We start from the raw sequence: 26,314 nt of genomic DNA on the forward strand, positions 1-26,314 counted from the left end.
AGAAAATATATCAGTCGTTTTTTATTTCTGAAGAAAAGAATTTTATTTATGTGTAATGTACCTACATTTTCCTTTCCAATTCACAAAATGAAGAAACATTCTTCATATTCGTTTTTCAGCTGCTGCAACATCATAGCCCTATTGCCAATTTCAAAATATCATGATAACTGACAAAAAAGCTAAGCATAAGTGTAGTCATTAAGTTAGATATGAAGTACAAACACAAATGTCCCAGTTTTTTCTCTGTGAGAGCCTAAACATATTATAGCAGTGATGTTTTGTGACTGCTTGCAATATTTATGAGACAATAAATAAATATTTGCTCAGTAAATGTGTTAACTAATTTATTTTAATGAAATTACATTTAAAAGATTCTAAGAGTTTTACATAATAGGAAAAACTTTTGAAGAAATAAAATAAAACAACTGAAAGATGCACTCTTGAGAAGGGTACTGAGAGTCACATACTTCTCTCAAATATCTTGATTACTTAAGAAACAGAGCCTTTTTGTCTGATGCCTTGGAACAACATTCATTCAAACAGATGATATGTTGCCGGTAAGCTACAAACACAGGTTTTCCAATTCCAAATGCATGAAGTCCAAATGCATGAAGAGATACTGGTACTCAAACTGTGCATTAGCATTATGCGAAAGAGAAGCAACATTTACTGCACAAAAGAGTGTATAATACCATTGACAGGCTCATTACAGTCATTTTATTTTTGCCCTTATGTCTTATGTGAAGCATGTGTGTACTTGACTGTAGCTGAGGGATAGTTATTTGAGCATTACTGCCCATTCAGAGGGGGCAATCTGTATTCTTTTGCTTCCTCACTATCTTTATGTGGTGTGCTTATACGGAGTAATGTTCAAGGGATGCTTGTTGGATAATGGTCAGTAGAGCATAATTTCTTAGTGCAACAAATGAGAGCGATAAAAACCCTGATAAAATTCATTAACTATGTTTGTTTATAAGGCATTATTAATTGTTAAAATCAACTAAAGAAATGCATAAATTTCCCAGTGATGGGATATATGTATTGGCATATGCTAAAATTTCCCAGTGATGGGATATACGTATTGGCGTACAAGTATATGAAGTTTCCCAACTTTCACTGTATTTCTCTGCCATTACTAAATAAATGTCTATAAGTTGATAATTCATGAAGCAATAATTTAAACTCATATAACAGAAAAATATAATTTATTAGTGAGTTTATAAACTCAGGCTAAGGGGAAGGAGATGATACAATCTCAGTTAAGTCGAGACAATGCTGACAACTGTAATGATAAGTGTGATATGTTCTATTATTTCATTTTCTGTGACACAGTTTTTGAATAATATTGACAAGTACCTATACGTAAAATACAAATTAAAACATATTTATTTTCATGTATTACATTTCCAGTTTCTGTGACTGCTGTAAGGGATTTTAGGTCATTATTCACACTTTTCTTTGAAGAGCACAGAGTAGCTCAGTATCAGTTTCTGGTCTTTAAGATTTTGCACACTGTATCATGAATGTGATTCAGGACAATACTGTTCCTGAAGATTCATCACAAATTTCTTTAGTATCTGAATGTAACTTAACAACCGTTACACAAAAATCTATTATCTTGCAACCAAAACAATTAACAAATTTTCTCAGTTTTCTAATAATTTATAAAAAAAAAGAGTCATGTTTCTTATGTTAACAAAAATTATCTATTTTATATTGTTATTTTAACAACAAAATAAAATTATTTTGTTGTCCAGGTTACAAAGATGGGTAATATAAAAGGGCAAATATCTTAGCATTGCTTAGATTAACAAAGAAAATTTACCACATAATAAATGGAATACCTGAATAACTTTGAATTTAATTTACACAAGTAAAGGAAGCAAACAAAGATGCCCATAAAAAATGTTGTACAGGCAATGAAGCAGCAAGCTGGTCTCACTTCAGTGCAGACGTGTGCACGCACACACACACACACACACACACACACACACACACATACACAGTGGTTTCTTTATGGTACTATATTTCCATTCACCTAAAATTATTTAAGGAAGCAATACAGGATCCAGATGATATGTGTTGTTCCATAGTAGGAGACTGGAGTGCGTGCAAGCTGAGACACTGAAATGGCAGACCAACCGCCAAATCAGTACAAAGTGGTGAAGTTTTCAGTGGAATTGAACACAAGTCACAGATTTGCACAAAATGTCATGCAAGATGGAGTACACTATAAGTAAATGAGGAACTAATGGATACCAAGGAAGTTGGCTCTTGAGTACAGACATGCACAGGATGGAAAGTCTCACTGCTCAGACCACTATGCACAAGATTATTATGTACGGGGTGAAGGAGATAGCTTTTTCAAACAAACTACAGTAAAAACATTATGAACAAGAATGTTGCTACTCACCATACAGCGGAGATGCTGAGTTGCAGACAGGCACAACAAAAAGACTGTCACAGATAAAGCTTTCGGCCAGTAAGGCCTTCATCAAAAATAGACAACAGACAGACACACACACTCAGGTAAACACAATTCTCACACACAACTGCAGTCTCAGGCAACTGTCTGAGACTGCAGTCATGTGTGTGAGTTGCATTTGCCTGAGGGTGTGTGTCTGTTGTCTATTTCTGACAAAGGCTTTACTGGCCTAAAGCTTTATTTGCGACAGTCTTTTTGTTGCACCTATCTGTGACTCAGCATCTTCGCTATATGGTGAAAAGCCACTTTCCTTTTCATAATATTGTTACATGCCATCCTGGATTTTACACTGTTTGATTTTAAACTACAGTAAAAGACTCCTACATAAAGCTTTTGGTCACAGCTTTCATCAGTAAAAGGGAGACACACACAATTCATCCACACAAGCAAATACTTGCATGTGTATGAATGATCTATGTCTCCTTTTTACTCATGGAGGCTGTGACTGAAAACCTTACATAAGTGTCTTTTAATTGTGTTGGTCTACAATGTGACACGTCTTCTTTACAGCAAGTAGCAATCTGTCTTTTCCTACATTGTTGATAATCCTACCTGGAGTGTCCATTGTTTGAAAGTACAGTAAAAGATGGATCAAGATGCACCATTATGAACCAACGAGTAAGAGGTATTTCATAGAGTGAAAGAATACTTTGTTTATTACTAAGAAAACATTCCTAACATAAGCATTCATAGGAAAGTCACGCAGATGATCTTTTGGGTAGTTGGGGAGCTCATATACTGGTGCAGTTCTTGGAGAAGGACAAAACTGTGATTAATATTCCTGCAGTAACATACTGTTTAGGCAGTTGAGACCTGGCATAAGATATAAATGCTAGGTACCACTCACAAACAGCACAGTTACCCTTTAACAGTGCACACTTCAGGCAGCTGCAAGTAAATAAAGGCACACAATGTGATCTGAAATTGTGAAATTGAAGGTCTGCAACTAATGAACATTTGGGGCTAAGAAGTTTGCAGATGTTGACATCTTGTTATCCACTGGGTCTTGGTAATATTTTATGCACTTCACATGAAGTGAATGTTGGCTCCAAGCACTACTGTTTTTAGAGTTCTACAATGGAATTGGTTGACGCAGATATCCTTTTACTTTCTGTCCTAGATATTTCCATTCCCTCTCTTTCCCACTGCTGTTATGATTTGTCATTATCTTTGTGTTTCCTTGTCCCACAATTTTTTTTACTTAATTTGCCGAACCCTCACAAAATTCATTAGATGAAATGTGCATATATTGTCACTACTAAAAAGTAGAAGAGATTACAGTTGAGATCAAATTCATGTGATAGAGCACAATCTCTGACTGAACAAAAATATGGGAGGGAATCAAGTGTGGCCTAAATGAAGAAACTATTCCAGCATCTGACAAAATTTAAAGAAAACAAATAAAACCTACATCTGGATGGCTGGACAAGAATTTGAAACAAGATTCCCTTGAATATGACACAAATCTTTTAGCCAATGCACCAACTCAGTTTGTTATGTTACTGATCTTTTCGGTACTTGACCAGTAGTCCTAGGTAATTTGAGTCCTGGTGACAGAAAGGAAACTCAGTTGTCTATGAGCAGAATATTCTCAAAATATATCTCATAAATTTTTTGGTGTATCTTATGGTATGAGAACATAACATACTGCCTGTACTGATTCATGTTCTAGGACATGAGTGTAACGACTCCCAGGTGAGATAAAATTAAATTTTCTGAGGAGTGAAGACAAAAAGTTTCTGATTTTAGTTTAGTCATGACTAAACTATTTTGAGCCCTGGAAATGACGTGGACGATTCTCTGCAAACACGTTGAGACTCTGGCGAGAGAAAATGGTAATGATATGCGATTAGAAGAAATCAGCAAGAGATTTCTCCTGGTCTCTTTCACCTCAGTTCTCCAACTTCCTACCTACACATGATTCCCCTGTTAAGCTGAGCAAGTCAGTGGAATGGATAACCAACCCTCGTGAGAAACTGAGTCAGCAAGCAGGTGAGTTTTGGAGGTCAGTGGAAGACAATGGGAAACCACCACCGAAATTTTTCAATGAGAATTCCATGGCTGAGCTCAATTCTGAATTATCCAGAGCTTCAAGTCTCCAGTGGGGAGGGAGGGGTGGGGGATGGGGGACAGAACTGAAAGAAATCATTGGACAAACATCACAGTGCAAATTATCACTGTGTATTGTTGGGCTACTTCAGATGGAAAACATGTTACAGTGGAAAGAGAAATGAGTGAGAATGATATTTTCAGGCTTAGTGATACTCACTGGAGAGGAAGTGGCCATTTCATGACCCAAGGAAAGACTACTTTGTACTTTTCAGTGTGTAGTGGACAAAGTAGATGTGGTGTTGTAACAGCTGTTCCTGGAAATCTGAACAGCTGTTCAGATTTCCAGGAATAGCTGTGTTTTCAGTTATGAACCAGTTATTGACAGGATCATCTCCATCAAATTTAATGCTTCTCCATGTAAACTCAACATCATCCAGACCAATGCCCCTATTCTGCAGCACTTGATGAGGAGGTACAGAATTTCTAAGAACAACTGGAAATAGACCTCAGCAAAAACCCTAACAAAGAATATGCAATACCTCAAGGAGACTTCAATGTTGAAATTGGAGACACTGTCCAAGACACATACTTACAATCTGTGGTTGGACCTTATGCTCTTGGTGAAAGAAAGGACTGAGGCAAGTACTCACTAGATTCACGTGTGGGTAACAACTTGACTGTCTGTAACACTATGTTCCAACATCACTCAAGATGACTTTACACTTGGATATTTCCTGGTGATAGATTTAGAAACCACATTAACTTCTTCCTGTTGCAAAGATGTTGGTTGACTTTGGTCTTGGACTGTAAGACACTCCCTGGAGCTCACTGAGGAAGTGATCACAATTTGCTGTCCATGAAGATGTGGATAAAGTTCAAATTCACCAAGAAGAGTGGAAAAGACAACTAAAACTCACAAACAAGGAAGCTCTTTGGAAATTTGGTGAGCTTGCAAGACCAAAACTCCACAACATCAATCATGACAAAGATGCATCATCATCACAAACATCCGATTAAGTGAAGGAGGTCATTTCTTCATCACTTCAGACATCACAACGACCACTAAGTGCAAAATATCCTTAGACATTACAGTCCACAATACAACTAATTGAGGAGAGAAGAAAACTGGTCTCCACACAACCCACGATCAAGATAGATATAAGAACTTGTGCAGAGAAGTACAATAGAACTGCAGAAAGGACAGATCATACTTCATTAATGGTATCTGTGAGGAGACAGAACAACATCATAATCACAATCAAGCTTGTGATCCCTTCAAGAAATTCACTAGTTTCACCAGTGTATTTAACCCTCACATGCAGTTAGCAGGTGATGAGAATGACAATCTTATCAGACATAAAAAAGAAGCTGTTGCGAGGTGGAAACAGTGCTGTGAAAAGTTATATTCTGGTATTAACAGAAGTATTGAAAGTCAGGCAGTTGAACTTACACTGGAACCTATGATCTTACGCAGCAAAATAGAGAACCAATCAGCATTGGAGGAACTATAAATCTGCTGGTCTTAATGGTATGTCTGGTGAGAAGAACAAGGAAATGGGACAGGATGGTGTTGATATGCTGCAGCCAATATGTACAAGAATATGGGAAACTGGGGAGTGGCCAGAAGACTGGTCAAAGTCTCTCTTCATCCCCCTGCACAAGAAAGGGTCAGTCAGGAACTGCTACAACTACTGAACCACTGCTCTCATATTCCATGCAAACAAAATTTTGCTCTACATCTTGAACCAGCATTTGAAGCCATACATTCTGTCTCACACATCCACAGAAAAAGCAGGTTTTGTTGAAGGAAAAAGGCACTCATGAAAAGGTTCTCAATATATGACAAATAATTGAAAAATCATGAATGTTCTATGTTCCTGTCTTCATCTGTTTCCCAGACTACAGGAAAGACTTTGACTTTGTTGTCTGGGAAAAGTCATGGCAGTTACTTGCAGAATTTGATGTCCCACCACACTTGACTGTGCTGATCAGAAGTCTACACATTAATCACCTCGCAGCTGTATGTTCTATCCCTCCCCCAACTGAACAACATCTATGCAGAATATGTCATTAGGAATGCTCTTGGTGGCTAGATTAAAAGCATCTCAATTAGTGGCAACAACCTCTGATTTGCTGACAACACTGTGCTTTTAGTCAGCAGCAAAGATGAACTTGCTAAGCTATTAGCAAAAGTAAAAGACATTAGCCTATAACATGGATTGGCATCAATCTCAGCGAGTCCAATCTTGTGATAACTGATTGAGAAGTACAGGTAGAAATCATTGGTCAATTAAAGGAACTAGAAGTCATCTATTCTTTCATCTATCTTGGGGCAACCAACTGTAATATGAGAAGCTGTGAAGATGAGATACGAAGATGGATCACACTACGGCATAAAGAACCTCACCTGGGTCTGGCAGAGCTTGTTGAAACACTCATGTTTTCTGTCTTCTCTTAGGGTTGCAAGACATGGACCCTTAAAGCCAGAGACAAAAAGCACATTAACACATTCAAGCTTCGGAGCTGGACACTGCACATAAAGTGGACTGAAAGAAGAACAAATGTGTCCATTATTGAGCTTCTCAATATCTCCATGTGCCTTTCTTATCGTCTCAATCAAAAAATTCTCCACATCTTTGGCCATATTGTAAGAGGATATGGAGAAAATCTAGAGAACGTAATCATGGAAGGTAAGACGGCAGGCAAGGAACTGGGGGAAGAGTAGCAAACAGGCGGATTGATCAAATCAAGAGGATCTCTGGCCTTGGTCTTCAGCAGGCTCTAAGAAACTGGTAACCGTACAGGATGGAGACACTTCGTTCATAGGGTCACAATGCTCAGCAGTGAGCACAATGACCTGTGATGAGGCTATTTTCAAAAAATCTGTTTATTTCATCCTTTTCTTAGACTGCAACAGTTATGACATCAGTCTGTTTGCAGATCCTTTTTCTTGTTTTCATGTCTCACAGAATAATTCTCAAAATGCAACATTTCATTGCACCCTTTACACCCTCATTTTCTGTGTGGTTTTTGTATTAAAAGTCCATGTCTCAGTACCTGGTAATATACACTGATAGCAAACAGTTACAAATATTATTTTCGCTGAAGGAAATAATATTTTCAAATAGCAAAATTTGAGCCAAATTGCTATTTATTAGACTACACAATGGCAACAACTGGTTGGCAAGATTCTTTTCAGATGGCTGGCCTTGAGTATCATTTATTATCAGCAAAAGCCAAACTTGTAAGTGTGAAAGTAGTTTTTGTCTTGGTAGCAATGAAAATAAAAGCAAGGAAGGACTGAAAATGTGCACTGAGTGACATCACCAAAAATATGTATTTCAAAATTAAATAAATATTCTTTTTCTGTTGTTACTATAAAAATAAAGTTTTAATGCCCTTTTCGAGTTAAAGTTTAGATGGATGGCAGACTTTGTTAAGGTACTGTCTGGTACTACTTGTCATACAGAGGTAATAGTCACAGACAGGTTAGGATCCACTGTACCATGTGCATTTCTTCAAATTAAAATATGTATTTGTGCTTTTAAACATGGTTTGAATACATTAGCATTTCACCATCTTTCTTTGTATTTTCTTCAAATTAAAATATGTATTTGTGCTTTTAAACATGGTTTGAATACATTAGCATTTCACCATCTTTCTTTGTATTTTCTCACCATCCATGAAACTGGAAATGCACTGTTACAGTCAAGATTTGTCTTTCATGCTGTACAATTTCACATCAATTTCAACATACAAAAACAAGCCAACACACAAACATTTGTATGTGACCCCCCGGCCCCTTACACGCAAACACACACACAAACAAACACACACACACACACACACACACACACACACACAGACTTACTGCATCACAAAATATTAAATTTTACTTCCTTTACTGTTACAATTAGATTGCCACACAATTTCCTGTTCAGAGTTTTTTGTGGTCCAAAGAATTATATTACCACAAGATGAAGTAACTGACAACTTTTCATGGCTTAATTCAATAAGTAGATATGAATAATGGAAAACATTGATACTTTAAGCATCTACAGATCCAGGACAGCTATCATTGCTTGGCAACTCTTCATAATAGCCGGATCGTGAGCACTTGTGTTGTAAACATGCTAGTGCCCTGGAAAAAAAAGAAGAAAGAAAATATAAACAGCAGTAGACTGTATCTTGTCTTAGATGCATCTATAATAAATAATGAAGACAAATAATAAGCACACTAGACAAAACATTAGTCATCTCCAAGGGGCATGATGCTAATATTGTGCAGGCTTGATAATGGCCTCAATTCAGTGAGAAAGAGTGTCCACAACTTTCTTCAGATATGTCATTTCTAGCTGAAACCACTCATTGCTGATCAGATCCCACTGATGTATCAAATTGTGGGGAAGTTGACTGCTATGTTTCACCTATGGTTTCAAATAAGGCCACCGTACGCGGTAGCCATGCGGTCTGAGGCACCTTGCCACAATCTGTGTGGCTCCCCCATAGGAGGTTCGAGTCCTACCTTGGGCATGGGTGTATGTGTGTGCTGTCCTTAGTGTAAGTTAGTTTAAGTTAGATTAAGTAGTGTGTACGCCTAAGGCCGCTCATTTTTCATGAGATTAATAACAGGTGATTTAGTAGATCAACTGAGGCATGTCAGGTACCTGATTCTTTATCAGGAACATGTACTTGCAGATGACTGTTATCTTCTTGGAATTCAGGAGTGTCCAGAGCACATTCATCATAAAGACGTCGAAGAAAGGGAAACACTTGGCCACCAAAAACGATTATATAAACATCCTGGTTTATGTTCACAATAATGTGACTCAGTAGGTCCAAGTTACAGAACAAAAAGCACCCCCCAAAAACATCTGAGAGCCACCTCCAGCCAGAAATACACCCTTGACAGACTATGATTAAGCATCTCACTGCATTGCCTGTGAACTCAAGCTTTTGAAAAGAGGTGTTATTACATCTCATTGGATCACACTACACACCTCCTGTCAGCTAATGTCTAGTTTCTGCATTACTTGGTCCAATGAAGAGGTACAGCTATGTTGTGGCTACAAGCAATGACCTTATGCAAAATGCCTGACTTTTGTTCACAGCATGAAGTTCTCTTCACAATGTTTGCTTGCAAACTGGCTGAGATTTATCTGATTCACTGAAAGTAGTAATCCCTGTTGGGTTTGAAATCAATTGTCATTGACAAACCATGACATGAATCTCAGGTCCCTAGCAATTATGATCTTTCACAACCACTGTTCTTATACTATGTTACATATCTGAAAGTGGCACTTTTTCTTGTGTATATCAATGACCTTTCATCAATAACATTACCAGATGCCAAGTTTGTATTGTTTTTCAATGATACAAACATTGCAATAAATAACAAATCAAGTGTAGTCTTAGAGAGATCAGCTAATAAAATATTTGTGGACATTAATCACTGGTTCCCAGCCAATTCTTTGCCACTAAACTTTGAAAAAACATACTACATGCAGTTCAGAACTTGTAAGGAGTGTCACACGAGTATATACCTAACATGTGATGAGAAGCAGACAGAAGAAGTGGACAGTGTTGAATTCTTGGGATTACAGCTTGATAATAAATTCAACTGGGAGGAGCACATCACAGAACTGCTGAAGCGTCTAAACAAATCTCTGTTTGCAATGCAAATTCTGTCAGGAATATGGGATACAAAAATTGAAAAGCTGGCATAATACGCTTACTTTCACTCCATCATGTCATATGAGATTATCTTTTGGGGTAATTCATCAAGCCAAGCTAAAGTTGTCCAGGCACAAAAATGTACAATAAGAGTTATATGTGGTGTGAACTCAAGAACATCCTGCAGAGGCCTGTTTACACAACTAGGGATAATAACTACTGCTTCCCAATATATTTATTCCTTAACAAAATTTGTCATTAAAAATTTATCACTTTTTCAAACCAAAAGCTCAGTTCATGGATCAATACTAGAAATAAGAATAATCTTACTTACTTTTGTACAAAAAGATATACATTATTCAGAAACACACATTTTCAATAGCTTTCCAGTAGCCCTAAAAAGCTTAACAACCAATGAAATTCAGTTTAAGAGAAGCCTAAAGGATTTATTGGTGGCCAACTCCTTCTACTCCATTGATGAATTTCTCAGTAGAACCAACTGATTTTGTGTGTGTGTGTGTGTGTGTGTGTGTGTGTGTGTGTGTGTGTGTGTGTGTGTGTGTGTGTGTGTGTAAAGTACAATCTAACTTCTGCACCATTTCATTGTAAATAAGAACTGTAGTAGTTCTATTATATGTTTATTAGTTTATTACCTTATAAATAAAAAAACTTTTTTATTTCAAATTCAGTGCATTAATGTGATCTTAGTAAATGAGTGTTGTAAAATGATCCTTTCATATAGTTTTCATTAAAATAATAAAAATAAAAAAATAAAAAAAACGACGACGACGATGATCATTCGCCTTGGGACCTGTGGAATATACATTAGCTTATTTCCTTTAGTTGTAAATATTTGTCATGTATTATTGTTTTTCTGACATGTTCTACATCCTGGAGGACCCCCTCACTATGGATCGATTGGAATGAAAGTAAATCTAATCTAATGCCAATTTTTGTACACACACTAGGCAGTCTGCATTGATACATCAACAAATCAGCAGCTTCAGTCATGGTGTAATCATCAGCACATACAACATGATGGCTCTTTTTTACCATTTTGTCACACTGCTATGTCAACCCACCTTATCATGATTCCATACAACTGACTGACACGTGCACACTACTTCACTGCCATGACTTGCATCAGCAATGGAGTGTCACATGATCACCTGGTACCAGTTACACACCATCTATGGTGATAGACAGTGACCAGCTTAATAATTATCCAACAGTGTCATCCCTACTGGCTGTCTCTGATATTATGAGTATGTACACATCAATAGTTGAGCAGCTCTGATAAACATAGTAGTGCCAATAACAAATAGTCGTGAAAGCCTACACTCACTCTAACACTTTCTTTTGGCAATGATGAGTTAGTAGTAGTGTTACAATATGCATTGATGAATTCATTCCTCTTGACATTTTCACGTGATATCCAACGATATATCTATAAAGCAAAAATATTTATTCCTGTTGGTGGAGAAAGCTAATTCTTGAATGTCTATGAAGCAACACAAATGTTCATGGCAAATAAAGGAAATTTATAAAATATTCAAGGAAGTTCAAAATTCGTGTTAATATTGATAAAAAAAGCTTAAAATACTATTTACTACCGGGCTACTCATCTATCTAACCACTCAAAAAGTTAGCACATCTTGCATATATCTACTTATTAAAGCTGCTGCAATTCTGTTTTACATATCGAGCAGTCATTGTAGGAAAACGTTATACTTTTATAGAGAGTATTCATAAGAAAATATGTATTTAATCAACAGTTCCACAGCCCAGAGTTATTTCCCTTCCACTTCAAAGCTTTGATTAGTGACCATATACAGCATAATGTAACAGGCTAAGATTCACCTATTGAATAATACAATACATATGACTAATTTACATCATAAAACTCAATAATTCTCGTATGAAAACATGTACGTATGCTCATGTTCTAATTTCCATTTACACCTATAACTGTATAATGTCACAAGAAGTAAATATCAGACTTTAAATGAAATGTTAAACAATAAAAACACTGATAATTGAATGAAATGTTTTGTTAAAACTTCTCTTTTATGTTTGTTAAAAGCCACTGCTAAATTTTCTCAGGGCACTATCGCCAGAAATATCATATGTATTCCAACATCAAGACATCCATCTTACAGTGGATTAAAAAAAATCTTTCTTTAATATTATGTGATAAGCCAATTAAACACAATGCTTAATTATTTTTTCTGTGAGGCTTGATGGTTCAGGATAGCTGCCTATGTACAATAGCAGCGTACACATTCATAGAAATTACTCTTGATAAAACTCTGGTCAAAAATGAACTGGAAAATATTACATGACACCATTTTGTATTTACTGAGATTATTTTTTTAATGCACTACTGGCCATTAAAATTGCTACACCACGAAGATGATGTGCTACAGACGCGAAATTTAACCGACAGGAAGAAGATGCTGTGATATGCAAATGGTTAGCTTTTCAGAGCATTCACACAAGGTTGGCACCGGTGGCGACACCTAAAACGTGCTCACATGAGGAAAGTTTCCAACCGATTTCTCATACACAAACAGCAGTTGACCAGCGTTGCCTGGTGAAACGTTGTTGTGATGCCTCCTGCAAGCAGGAGAAATGTGTACCATCATGTTTCCAACTTAGATAAAGGTCAGATTGTAGCCTATCGCAATTGCGGTTTATCGTATCGCGACATTGCTGCTCATCTTGGTCGAGATCTAATGACTGTTAGTAGAATATGGAATCGGTCGGTTCAGGAGGGCAATACAGAATGCCGTGCTGGATCCCAACGTCCTCATATCACTAGCAATCAAGACGACAGGCATCTTATCCACATGGCTGTAATGGATCGTGCAGCCACGTCTCGATCCCTGAGTCAACAGATGGCTATGATTGCAAGACAACAACCATCTGCACGAACAGTTCGACGACATTTGCAGCAGCATGGACTATCAGCTTGGAGACCATGGCTGCAGTTACCCTTGACGCTGCATCACAGACAGGAGCGCCTGCAACGTTGTACTCAATGACGAACCTGGGTACACGAATGGCAAAACGTCATTTTTTCGGATGAATCCAGGTTCTGTTTACAGCATCATGATGGTCGCATCCATGTTTGGCGACATCGTGGTGAACGCACATTTGAAGCGTTTATTTGTCATCACCATACTGGCGTATTACCCGGCGTGATGGTATGGGGTGCCATTGATTACACGTCTCAGTCACCTCTTGTTCGCATTGACATCTCTCAGCACAGGTAGCAGCATTAGGTGAGCAGTAACAGCGACAAATGGTTAAAATATCAAGATAGATATTGAAACAACAGAATATCATTTCTTGTGTAAACGAAGAAGGAAAAAAGAAAGCTATTTTGTTCTCACTCTTTAATATTTGGAGTACATTTCAATTGATGAAATAATATTTTAATTCACAAAATAAATGTGTGCATAGATGCTATAAGTGGTGGTGCTGAGATGTGTAAGAACATCATAATCAATATCCTTGCCAGCAAGCTACCTATAAGCAGACAATAGTTGGCGAGCCTTAGCTTCTAAAACTTTCTGTAGTCTACCATCTTTTCTGGTGAATATGGCACTGTCGTGTCCCACCAATAATGCAAGTTAGCAGTGAGGGTGTGCAGGCAGTAGTAGGTGTTGTGATTCGCCGATCTTTCAAAGTGCCGCCGCACAGTTACGCACGTCCTCTACATGCGGCGCTGTCTGCCAGCCATGCAGCAGCAGCACCACCTAAATGCCAGCCTGCCAGCAGCCGCTAGAATTGGACTCACTTATGATTTGACTGTTAAAGTGTACACACACCTTACTCTGTTTACTTGATCTGTGACTTTCATGTATTGCGTCTTCCTTGAAATATATTTGTTCAACTTGAAGTTATTACAATTGGCGACAAGGATGGGATTTTTCTTGTCAGCAGTAGACACACATACACTATGTATGTGTGTCTAATGCTGACAAAGGCATTAATGGCCAAAAGCAATAATTGTGTGAATCTTTTTGTTGTGCCTATCGTGACTCAGCATCTACACTATATGGTGAGTAGCAACTTTCCTTCTCTGGTATTGTTAAAGTGGTAAAAGTTATGAAGAAAAATATCCAGACAGGTAGCAAAAGTAATTTTAAGTTATACAAGCTGGGAACCGAAACAGTTGTGGCTTAGAGAAAGACCGATGGAGATTCAAGAATCGCAAAAAGTCAGGAACTAACACAACAAAATTGTATTTCATAGGTAAGCCCATAGCAAGAAGATTTACAAAATAAAGGAAATATGACAAAACAAGAAACTACACAGACAAGTACTGGAGGCAAAGAGGAAGCAGACACTACGGGTTAAAATGGATGAAACACAATTAAAACACAGAAAAAGATAGATGAAAACACTAGACACTTGATAAAAAGATAACACAGCTGTAATGAGACAAGCAAAAACTCAGCAAGCAGAATTCATCACCGAGTGGAATGAGCAGATCTAAAAATGTAAATAACGGAGTCACATCCATGAAATAAGAATCCTGCAGGTTGAAGAAGTTGCACAAAAAATTATAGACAGTCAACTCACATTTTATTTCTGTACAAGACAAGGTGAAAAATGTAGGAAAAAAGGTAACTGAAAACAGAGAAAGCAGTGAGAGTGAGACAGAAATCATCAAGGTCAAGATGGAATTTACAATGATTGCCACCACTGTGATAATTAAAAATAATAACATGGACATCTTTGTAACGGATATTTTACAGAAAGTTGCTGGAAACCTTAATACAGGGGTAAACAACATCATATTAACTGGTTTGGAAGAAGCACAAGCTTCGATAGTGATTGCAACAAATTCCAACCATGTCAAAGACTATATCTAATGACATTGTTGTGCAGGCTTAAATGGGGAAATGAGCAGACACAAAAATGATAGATTATGCAGTGAAGCAGATGGAAGTAGAAGCAGACAACTGGGCAAATTCCCTGAAATTAGACAAGATGACATATGATTAGTCTCAAAAATCTTTCACACAGAAATATCGGTCAAAGTAAATACAAGGATAGGTCAAGAATGAACTGAGACTACAAGCATATAATAGACAGATGGATGAGTAGCTAACCCACATGTTACACAAGTCACTTGAATTAATTAGATCAGTAATGAACAAAGTATAGGTGCAATATGGAGATATGTCATTCAGTGTGATGGTAAAAAAGGAGGAGCAAGCAAAAATTATTTTAAAATGCATAGGAAGGGGGTACAAACTACTCAAATCATGAATTCAGAGCTGAACAGCCAGCAGACCAGCAGCACAACAACAATTGGCAATGCAAAGTGTAGAATGGCAGATGGCGAGAAGGCAGGTTTGGCTACACAAGGGAAATTTTCCAAGGTCATGGCAAGGACCACAGCAGATGCAGCAACTCTGGAGCAGGCTCATACCCACACAAACATGAGATGAGACAACAAACAGATGAAGCAAGATATGAAGAGAGCCACGATAACTGTTGACAGCAATGAGGCAACTGTAAATGTGATGAGAGGCAGTACTTCAGGAACAGAGGAGAGAAGGAAATACATAGACCCTGTTGCACCAATTGCAAATGGCACCTTTACAAACTGTAACACAGAAATGGGATATGATTAGAGGAATAAAGTTCAATAAGTAGTCAATAAAAAGCTTAATGATGCAAAGCAGTTAGTGAATAGTAACAAAATAAATTGCAATAAAGTGGTTAAGATAAATGGTAAAGCATTGGGTAATAATAAAGTCAAGTCAGTTAAAGCTGATGTTATAGGTAAGAAAGAGATTATAACTGATTCAGAAGAATAATATGGTAATGCCTAATAAGATGATCCAAAAGTACCAAACACTTCTAATGCTGAGCCATTGAATGACCTTGCAACATTATCCAAAGTAGTGGAGGGTGTGTATATGGAAGACAGGTGGATGTCATGACATGAAAACAAGTCAATGCATGTGCTCTACAAGAGCATTTCCTGAAACAGAAACTGAATTAAAGGAGATAAGATAAGCACAAGAACAAGACTAAAATTGTAACATTATTCGAGGTGTTAGACTGGAACATAAGCAAACTAAAATTAGAGAAGCTGAATGGCACCAGAACAAGTACAACAACAAGGCTAAAATTGTAACACTATTTGAGATGTTACACAAGCACACTAAAATTATGAAAGCTGCATGTTGCACCTCCAGAACCAGACCTAGAAAATGTTTCTAAATTAAAGAAATGATGTAACAGTTTGAAAGTGAATTTCCATGCAAAGACAAAGATGTATGAAATGGAAAACAATTTATACAAGGCAAATAATTGTTTAAAATATGTATATTCTGTCAAAAAGAAATAATTGGAAACTGTAAAAATGAGAATAAAAGTATTTAAAGAAGGTAAGGGCTCAACTACAAAAATCAATTAAAGAGAGCAGGGTAAAGGAAGATAGATTGATGCTGCAAAATCCACTAGTTCCAAGTGTACTCACAAAGAGATAGCATCTACTCATCATTACCGATTTCATCCGAATTTATGGCTTATGTAATGCTTGTTCAGAAATGAGTCATGGGCCTAGCGAGGCTTGAGCCATTCATGTTAGTACTGTTTCCAGGATGAGGTTGGCGCAGCAGAAAGAGTATATAAAGTTAAACTGGGGTAATGGGGTTGAGTCTTTGTGGTTTCTTTTCTTTTCCCCCCTAATTAATTACACTGCAAATAAACTGAAATAATGTCCAATGTATCGTATTTATCAGTGTTTTTATAAAAGGTATGAAAAAGAAATGAAATTTTCCAGGAATGATTTGTAAGGCATACAGAAGACCTTCATACCTAAAATTAAACACTTTTGTTATTATCTCGCATTTACATATGCTGGGGTCATATTCATCTTAAAAACAGGGGCATCTTGCACATGCTATAAACATCACATTTATTATGATTTCATCATGGTTTTAAAGAATCTAAAGAAAACTTAACAGGTTTGCTTTCATAAATGGCTCTCCCTCATCGGAGAGTGAGGCAACAAACCATGTATAATGCATAATTTCACTTACTAGCCTGTCAATCAATCAGTAAAATCTGGGTGGGAGATTACTTATGCCACCCTGGCAAACCAAAGCAATGCTTCTCCCACCTCTCAATGGTGGACCATGGAAGTGGTTCATTACACCTACTACCTTTTCAAAGACACCTGTGAAAGATAGCTATGTGGCTTCTCTTAATATGGAGTCCTACAAATATTCTTTCCTCTCTTCTTACTTGAATTACTAATGAGAAGTTCTCTCAGCTGCATATGTACATGAATTCATGTGCCCTTTGTCCACGGTTTTCACAAAGCTTTTGATGAGACCGATTAAATGTGTAGTGTAAGTTCCTTTTGTAAAGGTTTTGTAAAGGCAGAAGTGTTCCTCCTTGATAGGTGATTGTTGTACCCAATAGTGCATTTTTCTATCTCTGTAGACATACCTGTATAGAAAGCAATAGTGTTTAGTGTACCTGGGGTGCATGCCGAGAAAACTTCAATTACCTTGAGGTCTCGAGATTGGAACCTTGGGATGTTTGATGAGAAAGTAATCTTCCTTCTCTGTTGTGGCACGTCCATCACTGTATTCATTTTCAGTCATTAACTCATTCTTAGGTGGGAAGGCAGGGGTAATGGTGTTTACAGCTCTTGTTTATTACAAAATTGCTTGTATTGAGATTCATCAAAGTTTAGTGACAGCCCATTTATCAAGAACCAGTTTTCTGGAACTTGGTTCTTTTTAGTGCCTGTTTAGCTGGACTGTTATTTCATAAACTAGATGTGTACTCAACATTGCCTTGGTATGTATGCATTCCAATTCCATTAACCCATCTCCCCCCCCCCTCCCCCCCATCTTACTGTCCATCTCTTCTGCCCTCCTCTTTGTCCCTCTTCTTCTCATCCCTTCAACCTCTGTTTACCTTCTCCAACCCCCCCCCCCTCCCTCCCTCTCTATGTCCATATCGTCCTGCTCCTCCCCCTGCCCATATGCTACTCCTGTCCCCACCCCCCCACCCCCTCTCTCTGTCCATCTCCTCCACTCCTCTTTCTCCTTCTCTTTTTCTGTCCATTTACTCCTCCCTATCTCTCAGCCCATCACCTCCCCCCTTCCACCCCCCCCCCCCCCCCCGCCACTCTCTCTCTGCCCAGGTCCGCCTCTTTCTTTCCTCTACCCATTTCCTTCTACTCCACCCTTTGTCCACCTTTTCCTCTTCTCTTTCTCTGTCCATTTTCCCCTCTCCCTAGCTCTCTATCCACCTCCTCTTCCTCACTACCTATGAACATGTTCTCCTTACCCCCACCCCCACTTTCTGTTCATGTCCTCCCCCTTTCTCTCACCACATTATCACTCCTACACTAGGACACTGCTGGGTCTTACCCGCACAGTATTTTTTTTCCAGGTAGTAATATGTGTGTACACATGACATTTATGTAAAAATATATTAAATATATGTGACATGTCCATATGTGGGAAGAACTGAGGGAAAGATTTCACCCTGCAGTTTTGTTTCCATGTAGTTCAATGTCTATGATGTCATATCTCCTGAACTGAATGTCACACAATGATATAAGGGGCAATCAAAAACCTTTTGTTCAAAAGCCATACAGTCCAGAATCAGTATGCCACACAGGCAAAATCACTGTGAGCACTGAGGCAATCACCCCCATGAAGCACCATGTTGAAGAAAATCATCACGCACTTCGCATGAAGAAGTCCTTAACTGCCTGCTGCACATCTTTGTCCAACAGGAATCTACAACCCTTCAAGAACTTTTTTAAGAAACTGTAGATATGATAATCATGTAAGGGGGAACCGAGCGAGGTGGCGCAGTGGTTAGCACACTGAACTCGCATTCGGGAGGATGATGGTTCAATCCTGCGTCCGGTAATCCAGATTTAGGTTTTCCATGATTTGCCCAAATCACTTCAGGCAAATGCCAGGATGGTTCCTTTGAAAGGGCATGGCCAGGTTTCTTCCCTATTCTTCCCTTATCTGATGAGACCAATGACCTCACAGTTTGGTCTCTTCCCCCAAATAACCCAACCCCAACATAAGTAAGACTATATGGCAAGTGCTTGAGTGTCTCCCACTTGAGTTGGTATAACTTCTGCATTACAAAACTTGTGATATGGGGACATGCACTATCATGAAGTAGCAGCACCTCTTGGCGCACCATTCAGCGAACAGTGGTTTTCGACAGACACGCTGCGCACCCACACTCTTCATTTTCCAATAGATGTCTACCACAGTTTGTCCTACAGCCACCAAGAAAGAGTAACTGCTTGTTGGTCCTGTATGGACGCATTTGGTGATAATGTCATCATAGTTCACATTTCTGCATTTACCACAAGGATATCAGAGGGACATGACTGCCACACTAATCCCTAGCCTACTTGTTGGTGCTTATATACCCACATCAGAAACACTGTTGCACATCTGCTATAGCCATGGCCATAAATGGAAGCTTTTTGATCATCCCTTACATAATTTCATAGGTACATACAGCACCATATGCGGATATGGCCTGCTAAATGAGTTGTGAATAGAGTTATTAGCAAAGAGGTAATACATTTGAACATCATGCAAGATGCCGCAGTTTTTCAAGCACCTCAGTGTTTATGGCATCATATCTCCTGAACTATCTGTCATACAATGATACTAATTTGCAGATACATTCAATGGTAGAGGGGAATACTGTCTGCAAAATTTGTTGCAAATACAATTAGAAGTAAATAAGTAATAAATTAGAATATCACATATAATGAAGCAGTTTCACTACATGGAGATCAAAAATGTAGTAAGTGATAAATTTTTTCATTTAATCTTTTTGTGGCAGTTGTCACAGAGAAAAAATTTCATAAATGTTTGAAATTATGTGTAAAGTTTGTTGCAAGTAACTAAGTGCTCTCATTCTCAAACACTGGGTGGATAAAGTCTGGGTATTCGCACGTCATGGGCTACACTGCTTCTATACTCAGTACCTCTGACTAAAAAAAAGATCAGAACTGCAGATTTTGAGATGTGATACAATAGAAATTTTGTTGATGTTGAAGTGATGTAAAACAAATTTGTATTCACACTTCTAAACTCCTCAGAAAAGCAATAAAATAACATTTTAAGAGTCCAAATTTCAAAAACTCACACAGAATATCACTGTACCAGAGCCTCTTTTTTTTTACGATCAAGCATTACACACACACACACACACACACACACACACACACACACACACACACACACAAAAAAAAAAAAATGTGTATGGATTCTTTTTTATGCTATCCCTGCCCTTTCTTGATTAATAATTATATTGGAACATTTACTATTATTGACATTAAGAGTCACCTGTGACTCCCTCCACAATGTGTGGGTAAATATTTATATCAAATTCAGTTGTACCAAATTTGAGTACTTACAATGAGAGTCCAACATTAACAGTGTAGAAAACTGCAGACATCAGGTAGAATGCCCCAGCAAAACTTGCAATGGTGGCATTGTACACAGCTGTGTAGAGAGGCGATGCTACCAATGGCATAACAGACTCCAGGGCTGCAGTCAGGGAGAATACACTACCTGTAACACAAGGAATTAGCCTTTTTAACCAATGAATATTTATTACTATCAGACAAAAGAAAATAAACATCAAATTTATCCCATTTATCAAAGATAAGTAGTCAGATAGCATGAAAAGAAGAAACCAAGTCTAAAAATTTATACGCTTTTTAAAATCAGCAAACATACAGATTACATAAGCCAGCCAGCCAACAACAGATTACATAAGATTGTAGTTATGATGTTACTTCCTCAAATGGCACTGGGAAGTCCACATGCAATGTGCAAAATGTGAACATCAAGATAGACAATAATATTAGGTTGGTACATAAGTTCATAAAGTTTTTGTTTTTTATGCTGGTATTCCAGTTGCTATGGGTTTATTTATCAATTATCATTTTTATTTGTAGTTCACTGTTGCTATTTGAGTTTCTATGTTGTCATTTGTCATTTGGAGATAGTGAGTGGAGCCTTGAACACTAGAAAATGGAGTGACAAGTGGAGAAATCTGAATATTTCTGACATATTCTTCTGACAGCAGTGGAAGCACCCAGAAACATTTTCACCAGGTATGGGGATAATGCCACTGGGTGGCAAAAGGCAAGGAAACAATTTTCTCATTTTAAGGAGAATTTTTTTGACATTAGTGGCTCTCCACATTCAGGAAGACCTCTGCAGCTGATGAAGATCATTATTCCACAATGATCCTAATCAGTGTACTTGAGAACTCTCAAATGCAATAAACTGTTATCATTCCACCATCATGTGACATTTGCATACAATGAGGAAGGTCCAAAAATCGATTATATGGGTACCACATGCTCTATACCAAAATCACAAAAATCAGGGGGTGGCCATATGTGCATCTCTGCTTGCTCATTATCAATTGGCTCATGAAAGATATCGACCATTCCTATCCTGCATCATTACTGGTGATGAGAAATTGTGTCTTTATGCTAAAATAAGGAAAAGAAATGAATAGTTGCACCCAAACAATGCAGCAACTTCCCAATACACAGACCTGCATGCATCCACAAAAGATAATGTTATGCATCTGGTGGAACAGCAACAGTGTGGTATACTACAATGGTTTCCTTGAGGTGTAACCATCATTGCTGACATTTGTTGTCAACAACTGTGATGTCTCACAGATGCAAATCAAAGAACAAGTAGGAAGACTATGTGAAGTGATGCTACTCTTCTATAATCTCTTCCCACATTCTGCTATACTGACAAAAAACACTATACAGGAGCTGGGTTGGGAAGTCATTCTGCAGCCACCGTATTCATCTGATCTTGCACCCTCAGATTTTCACCTATTCCACTCTCTATTGAAAAACTTTCAAGAAACTTGCTTTCCAAATGAAAATGTACTCCAAACATGGCTCAATGAGTCCTTTGTCTCAAAACCACGTGATTCCTACAATCGCGGAAACAAAAATTTATCCCAGCATAGGCATATTCTTGGAAATAGTGAAGGAGAAATTATTATTGTTGATTAAAGTCTCTGTGGTATGTATATGTTGTGTTTATTACACATATGGAAAAATGCTACAAACTTATACACCAGCCTAATATATAAAATTTACACATTACAATTAATATACTTTAGATCGTAAGGAAACCACACTGCCTTACAGAAATAAATGGATGTGTGAGTTGTGCTTCTGTGAATGTGTGTGTGTGTGTATGCTGTCTAATTCAGAAGAAGGGCTTTTGGCCATAAGCTTTCTTGTTTAGCAGTCCTCCTGTTGTGCCTCTCTGCAACATAACAGCTCCTCTATATGGCGAGTAGCACTCTATCATCTTCATAATACAGTATTGTCATTATTCCATCCTGGATTTTTCCATTGATAAAAATAAAAATATTTTTATATACAGATATGATAACAGCAGTAATGCAGAACAGACTCTAATAATTGATAACAAACTAGAAGCTAATATGAATAACAGAATGCCTTCATTATTACACCCAAGATAAGATACACAAAAAAGGCCTTCTCTTGCTGCACTGTATTTTATTTCTCTCAGATGTGTTTTACCTTTTTTCACTTTAATGCATCACCATTGGGATCTAGAATGATACAGTTTTGTTTTTATATGTGTTATTTGTAGATTATAAAACAGTTCACATCTAATTTTTTATGTAAATACATGATTACTTACAGTTCATCATGTTTTTAGTTGGCATCTGCATTTCCTCTCATCTGGCCACATGCTGGAGGTTGCACAACAGCTCTGTTTACAAAACATAAGTATATTTTTATGTTCTGGACTTTTTTCTTCCCACTTTTCATCTTGTTTGCCTTTTTTGTTATGATGCACTATCAGTCTTCTGTTACTAATTATAGATATTTGATCCAAAACTGTGACTTCAAGATGTAGCTACTTTGAGTTCACTAAGTGTCTCATCCTGTTTGGCTTGTTTACATACATGTTGCCAACCTAACAAACTATATGCTGCAAACTAACATTTCCCTCCCTCCCTCCCTCCCCCCCCCCTCTCTCTCTCTCTCTCTCTCTCTCTCTCTCTCTCTCTCTCTCTCTCTCTCTCTCTCTCTCTCTCTCTCTCTCCCCCCCCCCCCCTCCCCCACACACACACACACACACACACACACACACACACGAGAGAGAGTGTATGGTTGTAGAATATTGAATACAAATGTAATAGCTGTCAGAGAATGGTTGTTCAGCTGATTTGAGTTTTGGTTTAAATATTTTGTGGAAAGATTCACACATGAGTGAATGGAAAGGGTTCGGGTGATATTGTTACTATTACTGTGATAATAGACCTCTATTGTAGTGTTGCTCTATTATTTTACTTATTAGTGTAAACAATAAGTTGTTTATCATGTGTACTTGATCATTCAACTGGGATTTCTGATTGGTTTTCTGTATGTGGTAGTTTTGTTGCAGGAATAGGAGGTGTTCTTTATTGCTGGTCCTAACTATTTTCACGTCTTCTTCTCTAGGTATTGTGCAAATGTGGAGTGGTTTTTCACATTCTTCCATGCTATCATACGTTCTTTGTATCTGACATCAAATGTTCTGCCTGTTTGTCCTGTGTATCTGCCATCACAAGTGTTGCACTGTAATTGATATAGATCTGCTTTCTGTGCTTGCTGCGGAGGATGGCCATGCAAACAAACTCGACAGTACCATATAGCCTACTAGCTCCACAGGTGATGAGAGCTGGAAGGAATAAATTATGAGATAAAAGAAATTATTCAAATAGTTAAGAGAGATGAGATTTTACTATGAAGGGAGAATGGAATTCAATAGCACTACAAGGACTGGATGGGAAAGGAGATAAAGGGGAAGTTGCCTAGAAAACTTTTGTTCAAAGAACAGTTTAATCATAGCTAACATCAAATGGTGGTTTAAGAATTTTTGCAGAAGGTGGTAAATGTGGAAGTGACTTGGAAATACTGGAAGGTAAGACAAATCAAATACTGGAAAATCTAGGCTGGAGTAACTACAATGTTATGGAAAGGTAGATTGCTGCTCACCATATAGAGAAGATTTTGAATTGCAGACTACAACAAAAAGAGTGCTACAAATTTGAGATTTTGACCACAAGCTCTTCTTCTAAGTCAGAAAACAAACACACATTCAAAAAAATGTTCAAATGTATGTGAATTCTTATGGGACTTAACTACTAAGGTCATCAGTCCCAAAACTTACACACTACTTAACCTAAATGATCCTACGGACAAACACACACACCCATGCCCGAGGGAGGACTCGAACCTCCACCAGGACCAGCCGCACAGTCCATGACTGCAGCGCCCTAGACCTCTCGGCTAATCCCGCGCGGCAAACACACATTCACACAAGCACAATTCTCTCACATATGACCACTGCCTCTGACTGCTAAGGGCAGACTGCATCTAGCAGCTATACCTGATTGTGGAGGGGGAGGGTTAGCAATCTGTGGATGGTGTGGGTAAGGAGGAGGCTGGGGTAGGAGGGAGGGGGAGGAATAGTAGGAGGGCAAGTGTAGTGCCACTTATGAGTGCAGCTGGGAGGTATGAGGATGGGAGGGGGGGAAGGAAAAAGAGAGAAGCAGAGGAGGGGGGAAAAACTAATGGGCATGTTGGGGGAACAAAGACTGTGTAGTGCTACAGTGGGAGGAGGAAAAGGCATATGAGAATGTAGGATATACTGCAGGGACATTTCCCACCTGCACAATTTTCAGTTATAGGATTCGTAGGTGATGAGAAGGGATTGATCATATCCTTGATGTTATTCAGCATTGAACACACAGTGAAGAAAAAGGAGAGGTTTTGAAAGGGAATTAACGTTCAGGAAAGAAAATTAAAACTCTGAGGTTTGTCAAGACATTGCAAGTCTGTCAGAGATGACAAAAGACTTGAAAGAACAGCTGAATGGAATACATAATGCCCTGAAGAAACATTACAAGATGAACATCAACAAAAGTAGAATTAGATTAATGAAATGTAATCAAATTAACTCAGGTAATTCGGTAGCAGTAGATGAGTATTGTTATTTGAGCAGCACAATGACTGATGGTGGAAGAAATAGAAAGGATATAAAATCCAAAATTGCAACAGCAAGAAAAGAAGTTCTGAATATATATTACAGTGTTAACAAATATTTTCAGTAGCTGTTTGTCTGAGGTGTGGTTTTGTGCAGAAGTGTAGTGTGGATGCTAAACAGTTACAACAGGATGAGAATAGAAGCTTTTTAAATGTATTGGTGCAGAATAATGCTGAAAATTAGAGTGGTCAAACTGGATAACTAATGAAGATGTACTGAAATTAACCGTGGAGAAAAAAAATTTATGGCACAATTTAACTAAAAGAAGTGACTGGTTGATAGAAACATCCTGATGCATCAAGGAATCAACAATTTGGTAATGGAGGGAAGTGTGGGGACATAAAATGTAGAGGCACACCAAGTATTGTCAACAGTAAATAGGTTCAAATGTATGTAGGAGGCACTAGTTTTCTTGAGATGAACAAGCTCGCACAGGACAGATTAGCAGGACTAGCTGCATCAGTCTAATCCTTGGATTGAAGGCGACGACAATATCCTACAGATATCAACAGCTTTTTCTTCACATAATCTAATTCATTTATTATCAGGTGCTATTGGCACAAGAATCTTAAATATACAGCATTTTTATTCAAAAGAAAGTGCTTTCAATTTACAGTTTTGCGTTTCATATTAAATGTTTCAGTTTCAATAACCATAAAAGCATTGGAACAAGCTGCAGGCCTAGATCTTGAAGAAAAACTATTAATTTACGTAGAAGATATGGTCATAACACCCAAACCATGGGAAGAACACTATCATATACTACATAAGTTATCAACTCCCTTATATTACCATGGAGTCCCTACAAAACAGTGCAAATTACAATTTGAAAGAGAAGAAATAAAGTTTTTAGGAGACAATGTAAACACTCAAACCATACCAGCAGATTCCCATTGATTAGTAGTGATCACATGAAAGTCACAACCAATGTGTAATAACCAATTAAAATCATATT

At 37.8% G+C, this 26,314-nt stretch overlaps 1 protein-coding gene across 1 annotated transcript in view; it reads right to left on the minus strand.

The window, feature by feature from the left end:
• Positions 1-2,649: 2,649 nt before the first annotated feature.
• The window catches only part of LOC124789406 (proton-coupled folate transporter-like), a 314,682-nt gene continuing 291,017 nt past the window's right edge, over positions 2,650-26,314 (minus strand). The window contains exons 10-11 of the mRNA XM_047256749.1: positions 20,664-20,820; positions 2,650-8,678 (exon numbers count right to left, since the gene is read on the minus strand). Of these exons, the coding sequence (XP_047112705.1) occupies positions 8,585-8,678; positions 20,664-20,820 (251 nt within the window). The 3' untranslated portion in view covers positions 2,650-8,584. The remainder of the gene's footprint in view (positions 8,679-20,663; positions 20,821-26,314) is intronic.

The sequence above is a fragment of the Schistocerca piceifrons genome, chromosome 3 (genome assembly GCF_021461385.2).
Source record: "Schistocerca piceifrons isolate TAMUIC-IGC-003096 chromosome 3, iqSchPice1.1, whole genome shotgun sequence".
Classification (NCBI taxonomy): domain Eukaryota; kingdom Metazoa; phylum Arthropoda; class Insecta; order Orthoptera; family Acrididae; genus Schistocerca; species Schistocerca piceifrons.